This window comes from Condylostylus longicornis, unplaced genomic scaffold (assembly GCF_029603195.1).
Source record: "Condylostylus longicornis isolate FDR11 unplaced genomic scaffold, ASM2960319v2 ptg000049l, whole genome shotgun sequence".
Classification (NCBI taxonomy): Eukaryota; Metazoa; Arthropoda; class Insecta; order Diptera; family Dolichopodidae; genus Condylostylus; species Condylostylus longicornis.
Genome location: NW_026578018.1, coordinates 291,678 through 311,838, shown reverse-complemented (window position 1 = coordinate 311,838; position 20,161 = coordinate 291,678). Strand labels below are relative to the sequence as shown.

At 25.1% G+C, this 20,161-nt stretch overlaps 1 protein-coding gene across 4 annotated transcripts; it reads left to right on the top strand.

Moving 5' to 3' along the window:
• Positions 1-5,783: 5,783 nt before the first annotated feature.
• LOC129611357 (dopamine D2-like receptor) lies at positions 5,784-16,218 on the top strand. Of its 4 annotated transcripts, none has more exons than XM_055524462.1 (8): positions 5,784-5,904; positions 7,806-8,058; positions 8,173-8,501; positions 9,209-9,261; positions 9,313-9,442; positions 12,135-12,266; positions 14,415-14,515; positions 15,983-16,218. In XM_055524462.1, the coding sequence occupies exons 1-8, from the start codon at positions 5,846-5,848 to the stop codon at positions 16,192-16,194; spliced, it is 1,269 nt and encodes a 422-aa protein (XP_055380437.1). In that variant the 5' UTR covers positions 5,784-5,845; the 3' UTR covers positions 16,195-16,218. The 4 variants fall into 4 exon arrangements, with proteins under 4 accessions (XP_055380437.1, XP_055380436.1, XP_055380435.1 ...); XM_055524461.1 differs by having other exon boundaries at positions 9,176-9,261; XM_055524460.1 differs by having other exon boundaries at positions 9,209-9,442.
• Positions 16,219-20,161: the final 3,943 nt, after the last annotated feature.

Genomic DNA, 20,161 nt, shown 5'->3' with positions numbered 1-20,161 from the left:
GTGCTCGTAATTGCAATAAAATATTAGAAATATGACATAAAAGTGAAAAAAATTAATTATGATTTTAGTGGAGGAGAGGAAAAAAATTTCTACTTTGGCTGGATTTTCTTTCTAGTTGATCATAACAATTTGTGCTGCGTATATGGCCGGAATAATAAAAAATTCGTGAATCGGCGAAAAATTGTAGTTTTAAGGAATTGCGAAAACAAACTTTAATTTAATCTATTATTTATGTGATTTGCGGAATTAAAAAGGCTATAGTACCGATTAGTTTACCTTTATACTCAAATATTGCCATCATATTAAGTGAATTAAGCTATTTTGCAAACTCGTGTCGTGAATTCGTTAATCTTTAGCAAATCCGTAGTTATCTTATCAAAAATGTAATGTCAGTGAGTTCCTAAATAAATAAAGTATGCCACTTTCACTATTGACTTGTGTATCTTCAAGTAAGTGTAACACTTTGGTAAAATGAAAATTCAATTCCGATATTATGACCATCCGACTCTAATTTAAGTTGCATTACACGTAATCTAAGCGTAATGTGACTTAAACTTTCCAATTTAAGTTTGAAAGAATTTTTCATTCTTTTAAAATTTAATTACTCAATGTGAGTCAATGTGTGACGAAATTATGCATGGAAGTATGAAAACTTGCAACTTTTAAATCCAGACTTAAAATTATGATTTTAAATTCAATTGATTCGGCACACGGTATATTTCACCTTTTTGGCATAATATGAATTTATATTCTTGCAGAATTCCTCCTTGTTACGAGTATTACACTCAAGAACAAAAGTGTAGGTGTGTCCCAAAATACATTGAATTCAATTAACTAAACATTGAATACGATTATCGATTGCGAATGCTTTACAAATGGAAACGTCATCGTATTTAGAATCAACAAGCTTATAATGCGTATTATATATGTTTCAAAAAAACCCCCACTTAATGTATAGAATTATTAAAATGTCAAAATAATCACATGATAAGAGGAAAAATAGAAATATTTTATTAAATTGTCATACTTTTGTTTTCTTTATTAAAATTGTATTGTGTATATTTTTTTATAATAGCAGATACTATAATAATTGATTTAGAATCGTGGATATGATGGAAATTGTAATATTATTACATGACAAAGAGTATCGATAGTATATTATTATTAAATTTTGGTTTATTCTTTTCTAAATTATTAACTAAACTGTATAATTATAGTATAGCAACGCATATCTTAATTTATTCTGTTATATTGAATAACGTGACAAATAATAATTGATCAAAATTATTAGCATTTTTTACCTCAACTTGATTCCTTTATTCAATTTAGGCTTCAAATTATTTTGTTTTTTTTAATTTTTATTTTACTGAACTCTTTGACTATAGTATAATTGATCGATATTATTTTTTCTTTATACTAATACCTATTATTTGATACTATTATTATAATATTATTTGATAATCATTAATTTATTCCAAATTAAGGGTATAAATTAAAAGATTATCAGTTACATGTTATTGTAGTTAAGTTAAAATTAAGTATAATATTGAGACTTATTCCAAATCTTTTTTGTTTATTTTAATTATTATTGTAAAAATAAAATACCCAAGTAATATTTTAGCCAATCCAAGTAGAAAAGTCGCCAAGATTTTTTGTTTCTATAGAGTTTAACTAATATTTATGATGGCTGGTTGATATTTTCTCTTTATATACGCAAAAATTTAAAATCGGCTTGCAAAAACTGTCCAGTTCTCGAAGTTTATAACCCAAATTTAATCAATCCGTGCCATAGCTAAAATAAACTCACATAAAAAATTTCATCAAAATCGATTTGGCCGAAACTGAGACGTGCTTATGCAAACCAACAGACTGACAACTCTCTATGAATTTATGATAACCTCCCTTATTGTATGCGGTCGGTAAAAAGAAAGAATGAAAAAAAAATATTACTTTGAATCGAGGGATTTATTTTTAAATTCGAGCGTAAAATTCGCTAAAATAAATTCAACGAATAGACTCAAATTTTATTTATTCGAGTTAGTACGATTATAAAATTTAATGTGCTACGAGCATAATTTCAGTAATTGGGATTCCACTACTGTCCAGATCTCATGATGAATTTTGCATAACCCATTAAATTTTTAATAATTTGAGCTCTGTTTGTTACCGAAAATAATCGACGAAGACTTGAAACGGGTAATTTTCAGAGAATTCAGAGAATCAGATTTTGTTGAATAATGATACAGATTTTAATGTAAATTCGATATAATTCCAAATAAAACATGAATCAAAAATATTTCAGATCGTTTTTATACCCTGCACTTCGTGAAGGGTATATTAACTTTGGTATGGAGTTTGTAACTACTTGAAGGAGTCATCTGCGGTATGGACATATATATATATTCTTGCTCAGCGTAAAATTCTGCGTCGATTTAGACATGTCCGTCTGTCCGTCCGTCCGTCCGTCCGTCCGTCCGTCCGTCCGTCCGTCCGTCCGTCCGTCCGTCCGTCCGTCCGTCCGATCGCACGATAACTCAAAAACGAATAATGCAATCGACACCAAACTTTCACAAGTTTTTTCTTTTGTGCCAAGGACGAGCCCTATTGTTATTGGACTAATTCGGACAACGGGTTCGGGTAGCTGCCATACAACTCAAAGAGTTTATTTTAAATATTTCAAAAACTAATAAAGCTATAAATAAAAAATTCTGTATACATGTGTCCAATTATATTCTACACATGCTCTAAAAATTATAATGGGATAGCTGCACCGGTTCGGGTAGCTGCCATACAACTCCATTAGCAAATTTTTTATATTCGGAAAAATAATAAAGTCAGATTCATGAAACTTGGCAGTCATGTGTCCAATTATAGGTCAAATATATTTCTGAAGTTTCAGAGGAATTGCTTGACAGGTTCGGGTACCTGCCATACAACTCCAGAAGCTAATTTTAAATATTTGGAAAAATAATATAGTCAGATACATGAAACTTGACAGTTGTGTGTCGAGTTATAGGCCAGATATATTTCTGAGGTTTTAGTGGCATTGCTTGACAGGTTCGAGTAGCTCCCATACAAGTCCAAAAGCTTATTTTAAATATTTGGAAAAATAATAAAGTCAGATTCATGAGCTTTGGCAGCCGTGTGTCCAATTATAGGTCAGACATATTTCTGAAGTTTTGATGGAATTGCTTGACAGGTTCGGGTACTTGCCATACAACTCCAAAAGCTTATTTTAAATATTTGGAAAAATAATAAAGTCAGATTCATGAGCTTTGGCAGTCGTGTGTCCAATTATAGGTCAGACATATTTCTGAAGTTTTGATGGAATTGCTTGACAGGTTCGGGTACTTGCCATACAACTCTAAAAGATTATTTTAAATATTTGGAAAAATAAAGTCAGATTCATGAAACTTAGCAGTCGGATGTATAGGTCAGACATGTCCGTGAAGTTTCTATAGAATGATTTCACAGGTTTGAGTAATTGCTATACAACAACGAAAGGTGCAGGGTATAATTCAATCGGTTTATACCGACTGAAACGTTTTTACTTGTTTATACTCTATTTGCCCATTTTTGAGGTCATCTTCGCTAAATCGCCCACTATTTTGTGTTGATATTTTAACATTCAATTCACATACAAAATTATATTGTGAGAATTTTAACTGCACTGTACAACTGGTAGAAGATCCTTTCGAATTTCAAAAACAATTTTTTACAATGTAGAAATAATTATAATAGCGTGATATCAGCTATGTATATTTGATATAAATAATTCTTTATATTATAAATAAATTAGGAATGACACGACAATTTTTTAGTTAATAAAATTGTTTTATACACTAGTTTTCATTAGTACTTTCTATTATATATTAATAATAATAGCACATGATAATGTCAGTCAATATTGATATAAATTTAATATTAATAATTATTTTCATTATATTTAATGTTATTAATAAGATCTAATTTGTCATATAGACTATACTACTGTCATACAGATTCTAATGCAATGCTCATATTTAAGATATTAAAAGGTGAAAATAAATTAAAAAAAAATTCAATATTTGCAGTTTATTGAAATTCCGAGAATTTAGGATTAATATACAGAAATTTTAATATTAAGTAGCAAGTTTTATATTCAGTATAACAAAAATTAAAGGTGATGATTGTAAGAGATGGCCTATAGCTAATATCTTTTAAGATGTAGAAAATTTTGCTGGTATGAGAATTCTTTGAATTACTCCTTGTTTTATAGGTTTTCATTTCTACTACACGTATAAAAAATTAAATTTTTTTTATTAGTCATTTAATAATAATCATTGAGTCATTTGGGTATTAAAAAAATTAATTAGGATATTCTTCCCATTTATATTTTTTATTGAACAAATTGAGAAGGTCATTGTAAAAATATCTTAAAGAAATTTTAAATAAAAAGTGTCATAAATGAAATTTCCGAAAAATCAAGAAAGCAAAAACAAAAAAAAAAAACAAATAACAACAATAATTTTTAGGGACGATAATGGGACACAATAATTTATTTATAATTTCTCTAAATGTATTGGGACTAATATTTTCTATTATTTTAAAAAATAAATAAATAAGATATTTGACCTTGTCACAAGAGTTAAGAAAATTTGTCACTTGTCATAAATTAGATATATCCAAAAATAAAATTAATATCATTGTCTTATGATGCTTATACAATGAAACAAAAAAAAAACAAAAAGGAAAGGAATAACAGGGAAGATTTAATCTAAATGACCCTGAAGGTGTTTGTGGGAGATGTTTATATAGATTTACAAGGAAAAAGAAGAAAATTTTGAAAAAAAATATTTTAAGGACATTTTTATTTTCCTTAAATGGGAATGAATTTTTATATAACTATTATAAAAAAGATGTTTATAAATAAAACCTCAAACGATTTCTTAAAATATTTTCTTAAATTTATGGTATTATGATAATATAGATACTTATAGAATATTTTAAGTTGAAAACTCTAAAATCGATATCCCTCAGTTTTGATTTTGGGTTTGGCAGCTATGATATTGATCTTATAGTGTGAATAAAATTTATTTACTTACAGAGAGAATTTCCTTGATGAAAAACAAGAATTTATTTTTTGATTTTAATTTTTGATAGTCTTTTATTTTAAACTTGAAAATTTTTAAAATTTTATGCTTTTTTCATTTAAGGAGCATTGCTTATTACAGACAATCACTAATTAATCTTGAGTGATTTTCTATAATTAGGAATAGCCAATAATATTTTTGACAATTTGAAAAATCGTACATGCATAATAATTAAAAAAAATTGTCCCTCCTTAAATTTTCATGTCAATAAATCGGAAAACACAAACTTCGCAAAATAAATTCGAAGAAATTTGTGCGGTTAAAAATGCTACCTGAGCTTCGATTAGTAAGAGAAATATAATAAAATTCTGTAATAATGTTAAAGAAATTGTAGTTCCCTGTTAAAATTTCCTTGACTAAAAAAATTTGATGATTCAAATTAGAAGAATATGCATGACCCTGAATTTCAACTAGAAGTTTATTTAATCTAAGTAAAATAATTACTTATACGATGCGGATAAAACTTAATTGTTGGATCATTTAAGTGGAAAGCCTTAGAAAATGAATATTAAAATTTTGGAATATTTAAATTTAAAATATATTTTACCATATATAAATAACACATATTAGTCTATATTTAATTGAAATTATTTTTTTAAATTTAATTATTTTATTTATTAAGAGAACAAAATTTAATTTTTGGTTTTTTTATTTAATTTTAGGTAAACGGTGCATGGTCTCTCCCAAATTTTGTATGTGATTTTTATATTGCCATGGATGTGATATGTTCCACATCATCGATATTTAATTTAGTTGCAATATCAATAGACAGGTAATAAATTAATATAATTATAACAATATTTAATTGCCAAAATAAATAAATTTTTAATAATTTATTAAAATAATTATTTAAATGAACATAAAAAACTATTAAAATTAAATAATTTAATTTTTTTTTTGAAATGAAATTATATTAGCAATCGGAAATGGATATATATGTATACCGTTAAATAAAATAATTGTAGAAATTTAATTGTAAAATAATAATGAATAAATTTTATTTTAATATTATAATATTATTATTGATGAATTATTTTAAAAATAAAATTGATTTACGGTATCAAATGTTTTAATTCAATTAAGATGCATTTTTATACCCGTAAGAACTTATTATAAATTTTCCTTACCGTTTGTAACTCTAAAAAATAATGGTCTGAGATAGAGACAACTTAATTTTATGTTTTTCAATCAGCTTCGAATTCTGAGTCGATTTAATCATGCTTGCCCGTCTGTCCGATATTTTCAAATGATTTATAATAGTAAATGCTGGAGCCCTATTTAAATTTAATGTGATTGGGGCAGTAGTTCGGGTAATTGCACTACAACATTAAAAGTTATAGGCTGTACTAAAATTCTTCGGCTAAATGTAAAAATTATTACAGCTATGTTACAGAAATTTCGAGTGAACATTGTATTATTGGGTATTATATATGTGTGATAAAAGTAATTTGGAATTTATTGGTTTTTGGTAGCTTTTGATTATAGTACTTATGGTAGCTGCCACACAACTAAAATAGTTGTTTAGTCATATCTTAAATTTTGCATAATGTAATTTAGTAATACGACAACATTACTATTATTTCCGTGCGAACTTATGCTGGAAGAGTATTATAAATTCAACTACCCGTAACTTTTCTTCTTATTTTTCTGTAAAGTAAATGTTCCAGTAAATGGTCAAATAAAGTTGGTTTCAAAAGGTTCAACAACAAAAAGATAATTTATTTCATTTTTTTATAAAAGCCAATTAGCGTATTTGAAGTCTTAGTCTGTCCCACAGACAACTATGACATATTTATTCGTCCATAGAATAGCAAATTCGTATACGGGTATCACAGAGTTAACATGATCAACTCAATTTTTCTTGTTTTTCTTTTTTAAATTTAAATTAAATTAAAATGGGATTGTATATGTATATTTTTTAATTCAATTCAACTTGATACTATGGCTACGGTTTTAATTGATTAATTATTCGGTTTTAATTGATTATTTTCATTCGAAGTATATGTATGAATTTTTGAGTGAACTATAAACTGTCACTAAAACCATTAAAATTTTATTTTTAAATTCTTAGGTTCTTAATTTTCGAGTTAATGATGCCGTATTTAACATCCATAATAGTTCTATTATTAATGTATTAATGTTCGATATTATTAATGTACCACAAAAATTTTATTTCTTAATCTTTATCATAAATTACATGTCATTCTTCATGCAATAATAACATTATGTAGCGTATATCAAGCGCCTGAAAACCGGCAATTTTCTAAATTTATAATATTATAAGACAGTAAGATCCAAATTATTTATACTGCAAGTTTAAGCTTATTAAAAATCATTTTTCGGTTTTGAATCAAAATTTTAGCATTATTTGTTATTTGGATTTTTATATGAAGACATCCGCATTCAAGTTTTTTCTAACAAATAGCTTGACATATATTCATTAACAGATTCAGGTTTCCAACATTACAATACAATTTTAACAAACAGATTTCTGAATAGTTAGTAACCTGTACGGCTTCTAGGACTTAATATTCTAAAAAGAATGTAATATTTCTAGAACATAATCAGTGTTATCACGGTATATAATCTAGTTCTGAATCATACAAATATTAATAAATTTCAACACTTTCATAAAACTCTAATATTATTTTCTTAAAATTTATTTATTTATAGATATATAGCTGTAACACAACCAATAAAATATGCAAAACATAAAAATAGTCGTCGTGTATGCTTAACAATATTATTAGTATGGGCAATATCAGCAGCAATTGGTTCACCAATTGTATTAGGTTTAAATAATACACCAAATCGTGAACCAGATCTATGTATATTTTATAATACCGATTTTATATTATATTCATCATTAAGCAGTTTTTACATACCTTGTATTATAATGGTATTTTTATATTGGAATATTTTTAAGGTAAACATACAAAATGAATAATAGATTCAATATAAATAGAAATTAGAAGTAAATAAAGTCTGAATTTTTTTTTTTCTTTTTTTTTCGTTTTTGTTATATTTATTTATTTTTTAGGCTTTGCGACATCGTGCCCTAAAACATCGTGCTGCCCGTAAACCAAATCTATCAGATATGACAACAGGTGGAAGTGTTATTGAAAATGTAGCACAAACAAGACGTTTAGCTGAAACAACATTAGATAGTAGTATACGTGGTGTTGGTGTTGTATGTACAACTGGTGCTCGTATTATGCCAGATGATCAACCAACAAATACTGCATCTGGTTCAAATGAAGAAGAAGATGAAAACGCAATATCACCAGAAGATATTGATGATTGTCATGTTATTGTAAATGATAAATCAACTGAATTTATGTTAGCAACTGTTGTTGAAGAAACTGGAAAGTGAGTACTTTAATTTGATTTAATATTTATTTAATAAGAATATTTTTATTTGTATTCATAATGGTGTGAGTTTCTTTGTGAATAGTATAGAAGTATACATTAAATATAAAAACAATCTGTCGGTATTTGTAAAGCAAATGAATGTGTATTTTAAATAATTAAAAAATTTAAATAAAAGAAAACAAAAGTGCAAATGCTTAGATCTTTAAATGTAAATGTTTAATGGCATTAAATGGTAATCTCAGTTTTTGATTGTGTCCTCAATTCAATAAATTTGGAAAATGCTGAATTTTGGAAAAATTAAAACAAAAAATTGTGATTTTAGGGTAAAATTAATTATGAACTCCGGTAAGCGGGAAAATTTAGTTGTAATGAGGTTATTGTTGTACAAATGAAAGGTAGTTATCATTTTTGATTACTCATACCTTAATAATATCCAAATTCTTGCTTAAATTTTAGTACAACAACTTGAATTTCAGAGAAAATTGTGAAAATTTGAAACCGTTCAAATGTATATTCAAATATTCATTTAAATTTGAAATAATTGGAAAATAAATGCCTTAAATACCTTATAAATATATCGCGTGTTTTAAATAACAAAATAAAAATATTTTTAAAAATTCATAAAGAGCTCACACTTAATTTAAAATTATAAAAAATTATTTTCGTGGCAGTCAAAATTCAAAATTATTAAAAAAAAATTGCAGTGTTGTGGCACAGATAACAACAACCCCAAATTTGGTTGTAGCGGATCCAAATGGTAATCATGATTCTGGTTATGCTCCATCAAACGTTGATGATGTTATTGCAGGAAATAGTACACAATTGACACCACCAGAAAGTCCAATGCCAAGTGGAAGTTTAAAGAAGACTAGTAGCCTAAGTAGTAAAAGGAATGGTCTAGAAGCAAATGGAGGTTCACCAAAACGAGAAGGAACGGGGTGAGACTTTATTTTTTTTTATTTTCAATTATTTTTTAAAACATAGAATGAATAAAAAATTTATATCATAGAATATATTGTGACTTACATGTATATTCATGCCATGTTCTTTATTAAAGTAAAAATTTTCCATTACAAAATTTTCATTACAAGGATCTGAAATTATTTATATTGTAATCATTTTTGCCATGGTCTGAAAAAAAAACAGCAACTACATGTATAATATGAAAATTTATTCTATGAATAATTATTCAATTGAAAATTACTTAATATGGTAGTAGTTGGTATAATAATATAACTGGAAGGTTTGTGAATTATTATAGGATTTTGTGTGAAATTTTTTAACGGAAACCAACTTTTTAAACAACACAAAAAACCCTATATCGTTATATTATTATGTTCTATTATAGGAACTAATTCGGTTTATTTATATTATTTTTTGGTACTAAAAATTTACCTTAATCTTCCTTTTTCATGTGGTATAATATTGTATGCGTAATGTATAAACACAATTTTGTATACGTACAAATCCAATCTGTGTACCTATTAAATTTGAATAAAACCAATATTTGCGTTTCATATTAAGTTCTACTGTTCTGTATATTGCAATATATCAGAGTGTACTATATTGGTCATCTATCTTAAACATTATGGTTTGTAATCTGCTTTGTAATATGGTATAATTGGTAAATAATATTGAAAATGAAGCAAATATTTTAATGAAACTTTAACGTAGTCGGTATTATAATGTACAATAATCCAAAAAAAATATTTAAAAAAATTTTCGTTTGTTTTGAGTTTGAAATTTAACATGGAGTGAAAATTAATTATAAAAAGAATTGTGTAAGCTTTATGGTCATTTTCACCGTTTATGATTAAAATTTTTAATTTTTATTATTTACCTTAAAAAAATTTAAAATATAATATCCACTTGAAATTAAACTTTATTGCCTGACTGTCTGTGTATCATTTTGTCTGTGGGGACCAGTATCTGAAGTTCGGGCTAATTTTACATTTTTATCTATATTTATGAAAATAATGAACAGATTTTTATGATGTGTAAGATCTCTGACAATAGAACAAGTGACATGATTTTTTGAGGAAATCAGGTGTCAGCAACCGGATTTTTATTTCGGGTCGAATTTACATTTTTGTACATATACAAGGAAATAATCAACCAATTCCATTGAAATTCAACATTCAAAATTCAGAGTGTTAAACCAATGAATTAAATTTTTTTTTGGGAATATCAAGGGTAGGAAATCGAACTTTAACTAGCGGCCGATTTTAAATTGTTTATCATATCTAAGGAACTATTTAACGAAATTTCTTAAAATTTAATACTTGATACCGAAAATAACTGACGAACTTCCCAGGGAATTCAGATAGCATAAAGTAAATCTCTACCAAGTGCCAAATTCACTTAAAATTTAAAAGAAGTGTTCCAGAAATTATTTTTATAATCTTGTGCAACATTTTCTCTAAACCAGACAATACGTCTTGCGGTCGGTTATGTATTGATCACATTAGATTTTTTCTATTTCTTATAGCATAGAAGCAATAAATTTTTTTTCAGATTTTCAATTTCTTTTAATATAAAAGTTACTCGTACCTTAATAATATCGTTTATTTCACCAATGATATAAATTTAATAATTTGGTCAACTTTGAATTACACGACGTGCAGAGAGGATATGAATTTTAAGTTTTCATTAGCTATAGAAAATGTCATAAATGTAATATAAAATTGTAGGCTTTGGTAGGGCTTTATTAATTTTTTTTAATTTCACAGATAACTTCTTAATGTTTCGAGAATTCAAAAACAAAATAATTTTAAAAGCTATTTAGTTTGCGTTGAATAATTTTTAATTTTATTCCATTATAGATTTATTTTTTGTTCTGAATCAATTCAATAGAATAGATAGTTCAATAGAAAGACTAGAGCAATTATTATTAACACAACAAACTCTCCAATAATATTATTCCCACTACATACATTATAATAGTAATTCCCCCTTTTGAAAAATCTCAAAATTGATTAATTCATTCACCTTGATTGTGTCAAAAACCTATAATTGCCAGTGTAATTAAAATTAGTCTGCGACGTAAACGTTTATCAAACATTTAAAAATAACACGAAAATAAAATAATTTAATTAAAAAACTGAAAGACTTTTAGAAATAAATTAAAGAAAACCAAGACAAAAATATAAAAATAAATATTTGTAATACGTATAACAAAAATATTATAATCGAAAAATTTATTAGAAATTATTTTTGAACTTGATTTGAACTTAAAATTAAATTTAATCGAATTAATGTTTAAGAAAACTATGATTGATCATTAATTTTCCAGTCTAATGGCAATTAATAAAATTTTCTATTATAAATATGAAAAGGATTAAGTAAAATAAAATTTTTTTAATTACCCAAGAATATTTTAAAAATTTTAATAATTCGTCTGATTCAAAATAATTATTCCATTATAAAAATTAATTATTAAGTAAATGTTTTTTGAACGATTTGTGTTGATAAAAAATTAATTAAAATTTTATTTTTGTCCTTTACATTTAATTTATTATACAAACACAAAATGATAATTATTTTCTTGTTATCTTTTGATTATTAAATGATTAATTTTTTTCTTTTAATTCTTAATTTTTTTTTTTTGTTTGTATAAAATATCTTAAACAGTGTACCTATGAAACCGTTATCATTTGTACGTTATGGTGTACAAGGAGCTTTAGCCTTAACAAGACATGATTCAACAATGTCAACAACATCAAAAGCATCACGAAAGGATAAAAAGAATTCTCAGACATCAAGGTATAAAAATATAAAAATTAATTTTTTTTGCATATTTTATTTTTCTTTTTTTTTCGTTAATGTTTACATCTCTTTTTAGTTAATTTCTTTTTTGTTTTTCAAGAGAAGGCGTTGATTTAGCAACGAACCTAAAATAGAAAAATTTATAAATTTTTTTTTTCCTAATAATAATAATAACGATGATAATGAAATTAAAATAGACAAATAAGGTCCTTGTTGTGTGGTCCTTTATAAAAATGAGAGCATCAAATAAAATTTAAAACAAAAATGGAGATAAGATAAAAATATCCTTTTTTCATTTTGAAATTTCAAAGAGTTGAATTGTCTCATAACAGGTAAATCAACGTTATGAATATTTTGAATTGTTGGACATGGCTGTTTGCTTCACAGATAATAAAAAGAAAAATCTTGCTTTTTTTTAGGCTTTCTAATAAAATTACTCACTAGAGATTTTCTTTTAAAATGAGATATTATGAATTTTTTAAAAAAAGACTTATATGAATTAATAATTTGATTCAACACAGTGTTTAAGATAAAATATTTTTATACCCGTACGAACGTATGTTTGAAAGGTGTACTAAATTTGTCTTACCGTTTGTATAGCGCTAAAAAGATGTACTTGAGGATTTAACCATGTCTGTCGCTCTATCCGCCCGTCCGTCTCTCCTAATGATAAATCAAAAACTAGTTGAGGTAAAATTATCTAATTTTCTAAAATCATTTATAATAGTAGATATCTGAACCCTATTTAAATAGGATATAATCGAAATACTGATTTGGGTAGCTGCCTTACAGCTTCAAAGTTTATTTTGGCTGTATCTCAGAAATTGCAGAAGTTATGGTAAAAGGAGCTATATTATTAAAGCTATTTTGTTTGATAAAAGTTATTGTAATAACTTGGTTCCTTCCAGTAACTGCATTAGATCTTGAAAAGATTATTGCTCTATACCTTAAAAACTGTTCAAACCACAGTATTGAAATTTTTGAAAACCGAAAATGATAAAATGGCAACTATATTTATTGAAATTTGTTGAGGTGTCATGAGCGCTTATGATAGCTGCCACATAATTTCAAAAGTTATCTGACCATATATAAATTATTCAAGGTATACTTTTGAAAATTTGCACAAACAAATCAAAATCTAATAACAATTAGGGCTGTTATGTTTGATAAAAGCCGTTGAAATTTTTTGACTGCTTATGTTAGCTTCCATAAAACTCCATAAGTTGTTTGAACATTGCTGATAATTTTCAGTTATTTTCAGTTGCCATATATTTATTAAATAGCATTATACATAAAAAATATAAGAGGTTGTAAATGTTTATTCGTATGTGTATCACAGAATTAACACGGTCAACTACATATATTCTTTCTAATTTCTTTTTAATTTGGAATATGTTCATTATAATTGACTTTATGTCTAAAATGTCACAACTTAAAATTTTGTTTCATATACTAAATTTAAAATTGAAATAGTTCAATTTTTTCAAATACAATGCAATGTCAAATTAATTTCATTATATTGAAAATATAAGCAAAACTTGTTAAGAAGTATGGAATCTTGGAAATCAATTTTACTACATAAGCATTAGCATAAATAATATTTTTATTATACCAACAATATTTTTTTAATTTTAATAATCACGGTGGGACAATTTACTGTCTAGTCTTTAACTTTTCGCCCTTTATGTATAACATTCTTATATTATTTTTCAAAAATAAATTTAATATTCCTTTGAAATACAAAATAAGGGAATAAAATTTTGTATTAAACTAGATGGAAACTTGATTCCAAGATTCGTGAAGTTTTCGTGAGTTGTACATTTTGTACGCCTTTTCAAATATTCTAGTACTACTGAAGATGATAGCGACAATGATGATCTGCAATTTTCTGAAATGAACAGCAAAATAATTTTTTCTTTTTTTCTTTTATTTAAAAGGAAGTCAACCTTTTAAGTATTTTTTATTTTTTGTATTCTTACACTTTAATTTTTTTTTTTGTCTCTCTTAACTGCTTTTGATAACTAAATATTTTTTTTTCTTTTTATCCTTGTACATATTAACTTTAAAAATCCTTATTTATATTTATATATAAACATTTTTTTTCTTTGCTGCCATTTTAATTTTTCTCACTTTAATTGCTTCCAGGTTCACCCTTTATAAAGTTCATAAAGCTTCAAAAAAGAAAAGAGAAAAATCATCAGCTAAAAAGGAACGTAAAGCGACCAAAACTTTGGCAATTGTTTTAGGTAAGTAATGTAAAAAAAAAAGAAACACAGGAAAACAACAACAACAAAAAAATAATTCAAAAAAAAAAAAAAAACAAATGTAAAGCTAATTATTTTTTGTTTTATCTTAAATTCTAGAGGGCGTCTTGTATTTATATTGTTCACTCTTTTTTGTTTTGTGTTAATTTTGCCTTACAAAATTTGTAAGGCAAAAATTTAAGAGCATAAGGAAAAATGAAATAACAGAAAAAGGTTTGCTAAAGCATTTTCTTTTTTTTTAATATGGCTATCAGGATAAGAAGCATTTAGTATCAAGAAGAAGTATAGCAAAAAAAAAAAGGGAGTTAATAGGGAAAATTAACAACGGCAATCTAATTTACTTAAATGATAAAAGACGGTTGTGGAATGAAATTGTTACAAAAAGTTTGAAATTTTAATTTCATTCTTTTGTTATTTTAAAAACAAGAAATTTCGTTGTTTTCCTTTCCCAAAAAATTCAGATAGCAATTTTTTTTTAGTAATTACTAAGGATTTTTTTTTTTATCGAATGAATCATTAAAAGAAAAACTAATTATTTTATTTGTAAAAAATGTAGTATTGCTTGCTAAATCTTTCAATGTTAGTTTCAACAATTTAATTTAGATAGATTACGTAATAGCACGCTAGTGAAAAATTTTCTTGTAAAGCACCATTGAATATTTGTCGCAGCAAAATTAAGAGAAATTTGTTTTTTAAAAATGCTTTATGCATTTAAAGGAAATTATGAGTAGAATCAAATTATAGTGGCCGTGTCCAGGAGCGATGTTGTAATATAAAACATAAGAGAAGTATGATTCCTTTCACTAGTGAAAATTCTGCTTCTCTTCATATGTCTTATTTTATAATATACATATCGCATATTGAGAGGAATAACAACACAACTCAAAAATATAAATTCTACTTCCGGAACTTAAAGTATTTATAGCCGAGTGTAAATTACTATCGAAGGCTAAAAAACGTGTGTGTAGCCATATTCTTCACGTATACAAGCATATTTTCTCTATCATTTTATTACAGAAAATCTTTATATAATAAAATATAATAGTAACAAAAGCAAGTTTGCAACTCTTCGTTTTGACTTGTTTCATTGTTGTGGCAAATGTACGATATGTGATATCTAAGTCATCATATTTTTTCTTGAAAAGTCTAATCCAACTGTTATCGTTTGTTACCATATTTTGTGACTATGGTTTTAGTTTTGAGTAAAAGTTTAAATTTAATTTTTAATTGTAATAACTGTTAATGTTACAATTCAATTTGATTTGCATTCATTTTGAATTAGTAATAGCCATAGTTAGAATATTTTCGACAAAATTGCATACTTTTAGGGGCCCGCAATAAATTTTTCCTATAAAATTTTTTATGCTTATCAAAATTTTATGAAAATTTTTTCTAATAATTTTTTTTTTATTTTTTGCTTATTATATTTCTATTTTTTTTTTAATACAGGTGTATTTTTAATATGTTGGTTACCATTTTTCTCATGTAATATTATGGATGCATTATGTACAAAATTAGATAAAGATTGTTCACCTGGTGTTACCGTATTCATATTAACAACATGGTTAGGTTATATGAATAGTTTTGTTAATCCAATTATTTATACAATATTTAATCCAGAATTTCGTAAAGCATTTAAAAAAATTATGCATATGGGGTGATTATTGTTATTTGCTACATATATGGCTAAAAATATCAGAATAGGTATAATTGTTATAATTATGAGTATAATTATTGGTTTAATAAAAAGAAGAAAAAAATGTAAAAAATCTAAAAAATTAATTAAATTTATATTAGAATATTATCGTGTTTTCTTATTATCATTTTCAATAAGAGTATTAATACAAAAATTTAAAAATGAATAAAAAAAAAATTTAATGAATTTATTTTAAAATTTTGTTATACAAAATATTCAATGTTAATATTGAAATCGTTATGATTGTGGTGGGTTTTTGTTTTTTTTAAATTATTTTATTTTGTATTTTAATTTAATTTTTATTTGTATTCTTTGCAGTAAAATTCATGTATAACAAACTCTTTCATTTAAAAAATAATTTAGTTTCTAGAATAAAAACTAAATAATTTTTAGTTCTAAAAGCAGAACAAAATTTTACGGAAGAAATCCTACAGAATATTTGGTATTCTGAATAATAGAGATGGGACTTTTGTTTTTAATATGAAATTTATTTAATTTTAAATTGTAACTTTTTCTTTTCAAGTTTAAGTTTATACAATAAATTTTGAAAGCAACACGTATGACAGGGTTTTATAAGATATTTTGCAATTATATCGTAAATTCAATTATGTTTTAAAATATTATTTGTAATTTTTCATAATCTACAACTCGTTTTGATTATTCAATGAACTCATTTGTACCTTTAATGATTTTAATTATTTTAGCTCAATTTGTTTTTAATCAGATCTAATTGTTTCAATTTAGTTGAGCTGTTTTACTGAAAACTTTTCTTATTTTAAGGAAGATAGTTTACATACACTAATTCCCCAAAATGCTACGTTTCCTAATACGACATGTCTAGATACGATCCAATATAATTTAAGTTATTTTTTTCCGACTTCCGACATAAATTTCGTAATACGTATTACGACATTAGAAATTTTTTAATTCGGATCACGAGTCATATAATAATAACGACCAAATTGGACACGTTTCAATTTTAAAAAGTTGCAGAAGTATTAGTGTATAAGTAAAGCTCTGTAAATTTTCAAAAAATTTGATAACAATTTTGAGAAATCACACTTCCGAAAATATTAAAGTATTTGAGAGCTCACACTTAACATCCGAAAGTATTAAACAGTGTGTACCTAGTTAAGTACATAACTATAAATGAACTGATTAATTTATGTAATTAAGTTATTTTAAATTTTCAATTAGAAAATACGGCTTAATTAACGATTTAAAGTTTTTGTCCCAACATTGGCGTTTCTCGAGGACTTAGTATATTTCATAATTTTTTTTTTCCTTTGTTTACTCCTAGAAGGAGCATAGGGCTAGTGCATGATTTCTCATGCACTAGTTTCATAGCGTCATAGCGTTTAACTAGGTAGGTGACTAGCCTACCGTAGTTTTTTATTTATATATTAATTATTTGAGGTTATTAATATTTACTATTTATTTTTCTTAGTTTTTTTTTTTAATATCAAATATTAGGAATATTTGAAAATTACTTGTATAATATTTTTTTTTTATTAGTATTGTATATTAAGTTATAATAATATTGACTATAATTTTTATAGTGACCTGACCGGGGTTTGAACCCGAGACCCTTCGGTTAAAGGACCGGTGCGATAACCACTGCACCAATGGTCAGATAATATTTCATAATATTGACTAATATTTTGATTAATTTCTGTAAATTTAATTTCAATGAATGATCCAAAAAGCGCGATGGCTAAAATTTTAATAGCTCCCAGGAGACTATAGGAAGTAATTTTCATTATCTTATTATTTTTATTTATAATTTTTATAATTTTTCATTAACTATTTATTTTATACTTTAAAATTGGAGATATTTGAAAAATATTATTAATATCGAACACCCACTATTCAAAATGAAACCAAAAAATTAATAAAAACACAAAGCATTTACCTAGACTTTAATCTATTTAAAAAAAAAAATTTAAAATTTTGTTTTTTTAATATTTCCAAAAAAAAAAACAGCAACAATAAGAAAATAATTATAATAAAATAATTATAATTTTGTAATACAAATTCTTGTACAAATTTTTTTTTTGTTTCCAATTCATTTAAACCTGTGCAAATAAATTGAAAATAAATACTTAATTTTTTGTATAATTTAATTGATTATTTTTATTAATTTTCATAACATATCATTAAATTAATATGAAACTTGTGTAAAATTTAATTAAAAATTTTATAAATTTTTAAATCCAAAAATAAAAAAAATTATACTCAATTCAATAAGTAGGAACAAAAATAATAATATGTATGGGAGTGCAAACCTAAAACCAAAAAAAAAAAAAAAAAATTTTTAAAGGATATAATTTAATTAATCGAAAACATTACATATCCATTAATTAAGGATTCAATATAATTATTAATTTGTAATTAAGTAAAAACCAAAAACCAAAAAATAAAAAAAAAATTAAACAAAAAAATACACAAAAATTTAATCCATTAACCTGACTGACCATTAAAAATATATTACAGATTTATTGAAAAAAAAATTGTATTAAATTAAACAAAATTACTACAACAATCACTTACTTTATAAAAAATAATAATAAAATTGTAAGCTGTAGCTTCATAGTCATATCTATATGAATTTTTTTTCCCCCAGATAAACAAGCATCAAGTAGCTTAAATTATAAAATTATGCAAAAATAATGTTGTATAATAAATTTTGTTTATTAAATGTGCTATACAAATCATTCCCCTTTGACTGTATTAGATTCTTTTTTTAATGATCAAATATTCTTTTAATATTATCAATATCTAAATAATTTAGTTCTGCTCTATACTCAGAGCTCAGACCTTGGGGAACGTGAACTTATTTAAATTATATCCAAAATTAACTCAAATTCTTTTAATTTTAATTCTTAAATTTCACTATTGTAAACGGTTTCAAAAATAAATAATGTTATCCTTTTATTCATTTTATTTAGTGTTCTTTCAACGAGACATAATAATTTTTATAACTTTTTAATAAGCTGATTTCCTAATTATTTTCATTTTAAATTTTTACATTTTATCCTACCATATTGAAGAGTTTATTCATATTCCTTTCAAAGAAATCTTTTCTATTTCTTTCTTAAAATCTTGTAAAATTAATATTATGTGCTTATCAAAGAATAAATGTGATTGGTCTAATTAAATGTTAGTTGCATTTAAAGAAGAAAATTTTGCTTACAAAATTACTTCATATTTGCAAAATTAAATTTCAAACAAGTAAAAACATTTAATTTATTCTGAACTGACTGAATTATACCCTGCGTACCTTGAGTAGATTTCCTTAAATGGAAACTTAATGGATATGTCTGACTTAAAATTGGACACACGATATCCAAAATTTATGCATCTAACTTTAATATTTTTCTAAGTATTTAAAATTGACTTTTGGAGTTTTATGGAAGCTAGACGAACCAATGCAACCATTCCATTAAAATTTTTTAGAATATATGTACTTTTACCTTTACGAAATTTGATATTTGTATTATTTTTTAATATACAAAAAACATCTTTGAGATGTAAGAAGCTATCCGAACCCGTAGTCTATATTAGCCCGATTAAAATAACCGCCGTCCTTGATACAAAGGAAATAACTTGCAAAAATTTCGGACAGAAATGCAATCGGACGGATGAACATTTCTAAATAAACGCAGAATTTTACGCTGAGCAAGAATATATATATACATGTCCATACAGGAAACGACTCCTTCAAGTAATTACAAACTCCATTTACAACGGTACAGGGTATAAAAATCTACATTTTACATTTATTAGGGAATGTACTATTTAAAATTATTGACTTAAGAAAAAGAGGGTTACAATTACAAGGTCACAAATAAATATTTGTTATATAACATTATTTTTTATTCACGCATTTAAATTTCAATAATTTTTTTTGTCTTCGAAACAAATCAAAAAGC

What these genes read in the sequence shown, in the direction of transcription:
- LOC129611357 (XM_055524459.1), top strand. Translation starts at nt 5,846, where the DNA reads ATGGATGTGATATGTTCCACATCATCGATATTTAATTTAGTTGCAATA. An exon ending in GTTGCAATATCAATAGACAG is followed by an intron (nt 5,905 to 7,805) that starts GTAATAAATTAA and finishes ATTTATTTATAG; the next exon opens with ATATATAGCTGTAACACAAC. An exon ending in AACTTTGGCAATTGTTTTAG is followed by an intron (nt 14,516 to 15,982) that starts GTAAGTAATGTA and finishes TTTTTAATACAG; the next exon opens with GTGTATTTTTAATATGTTGG.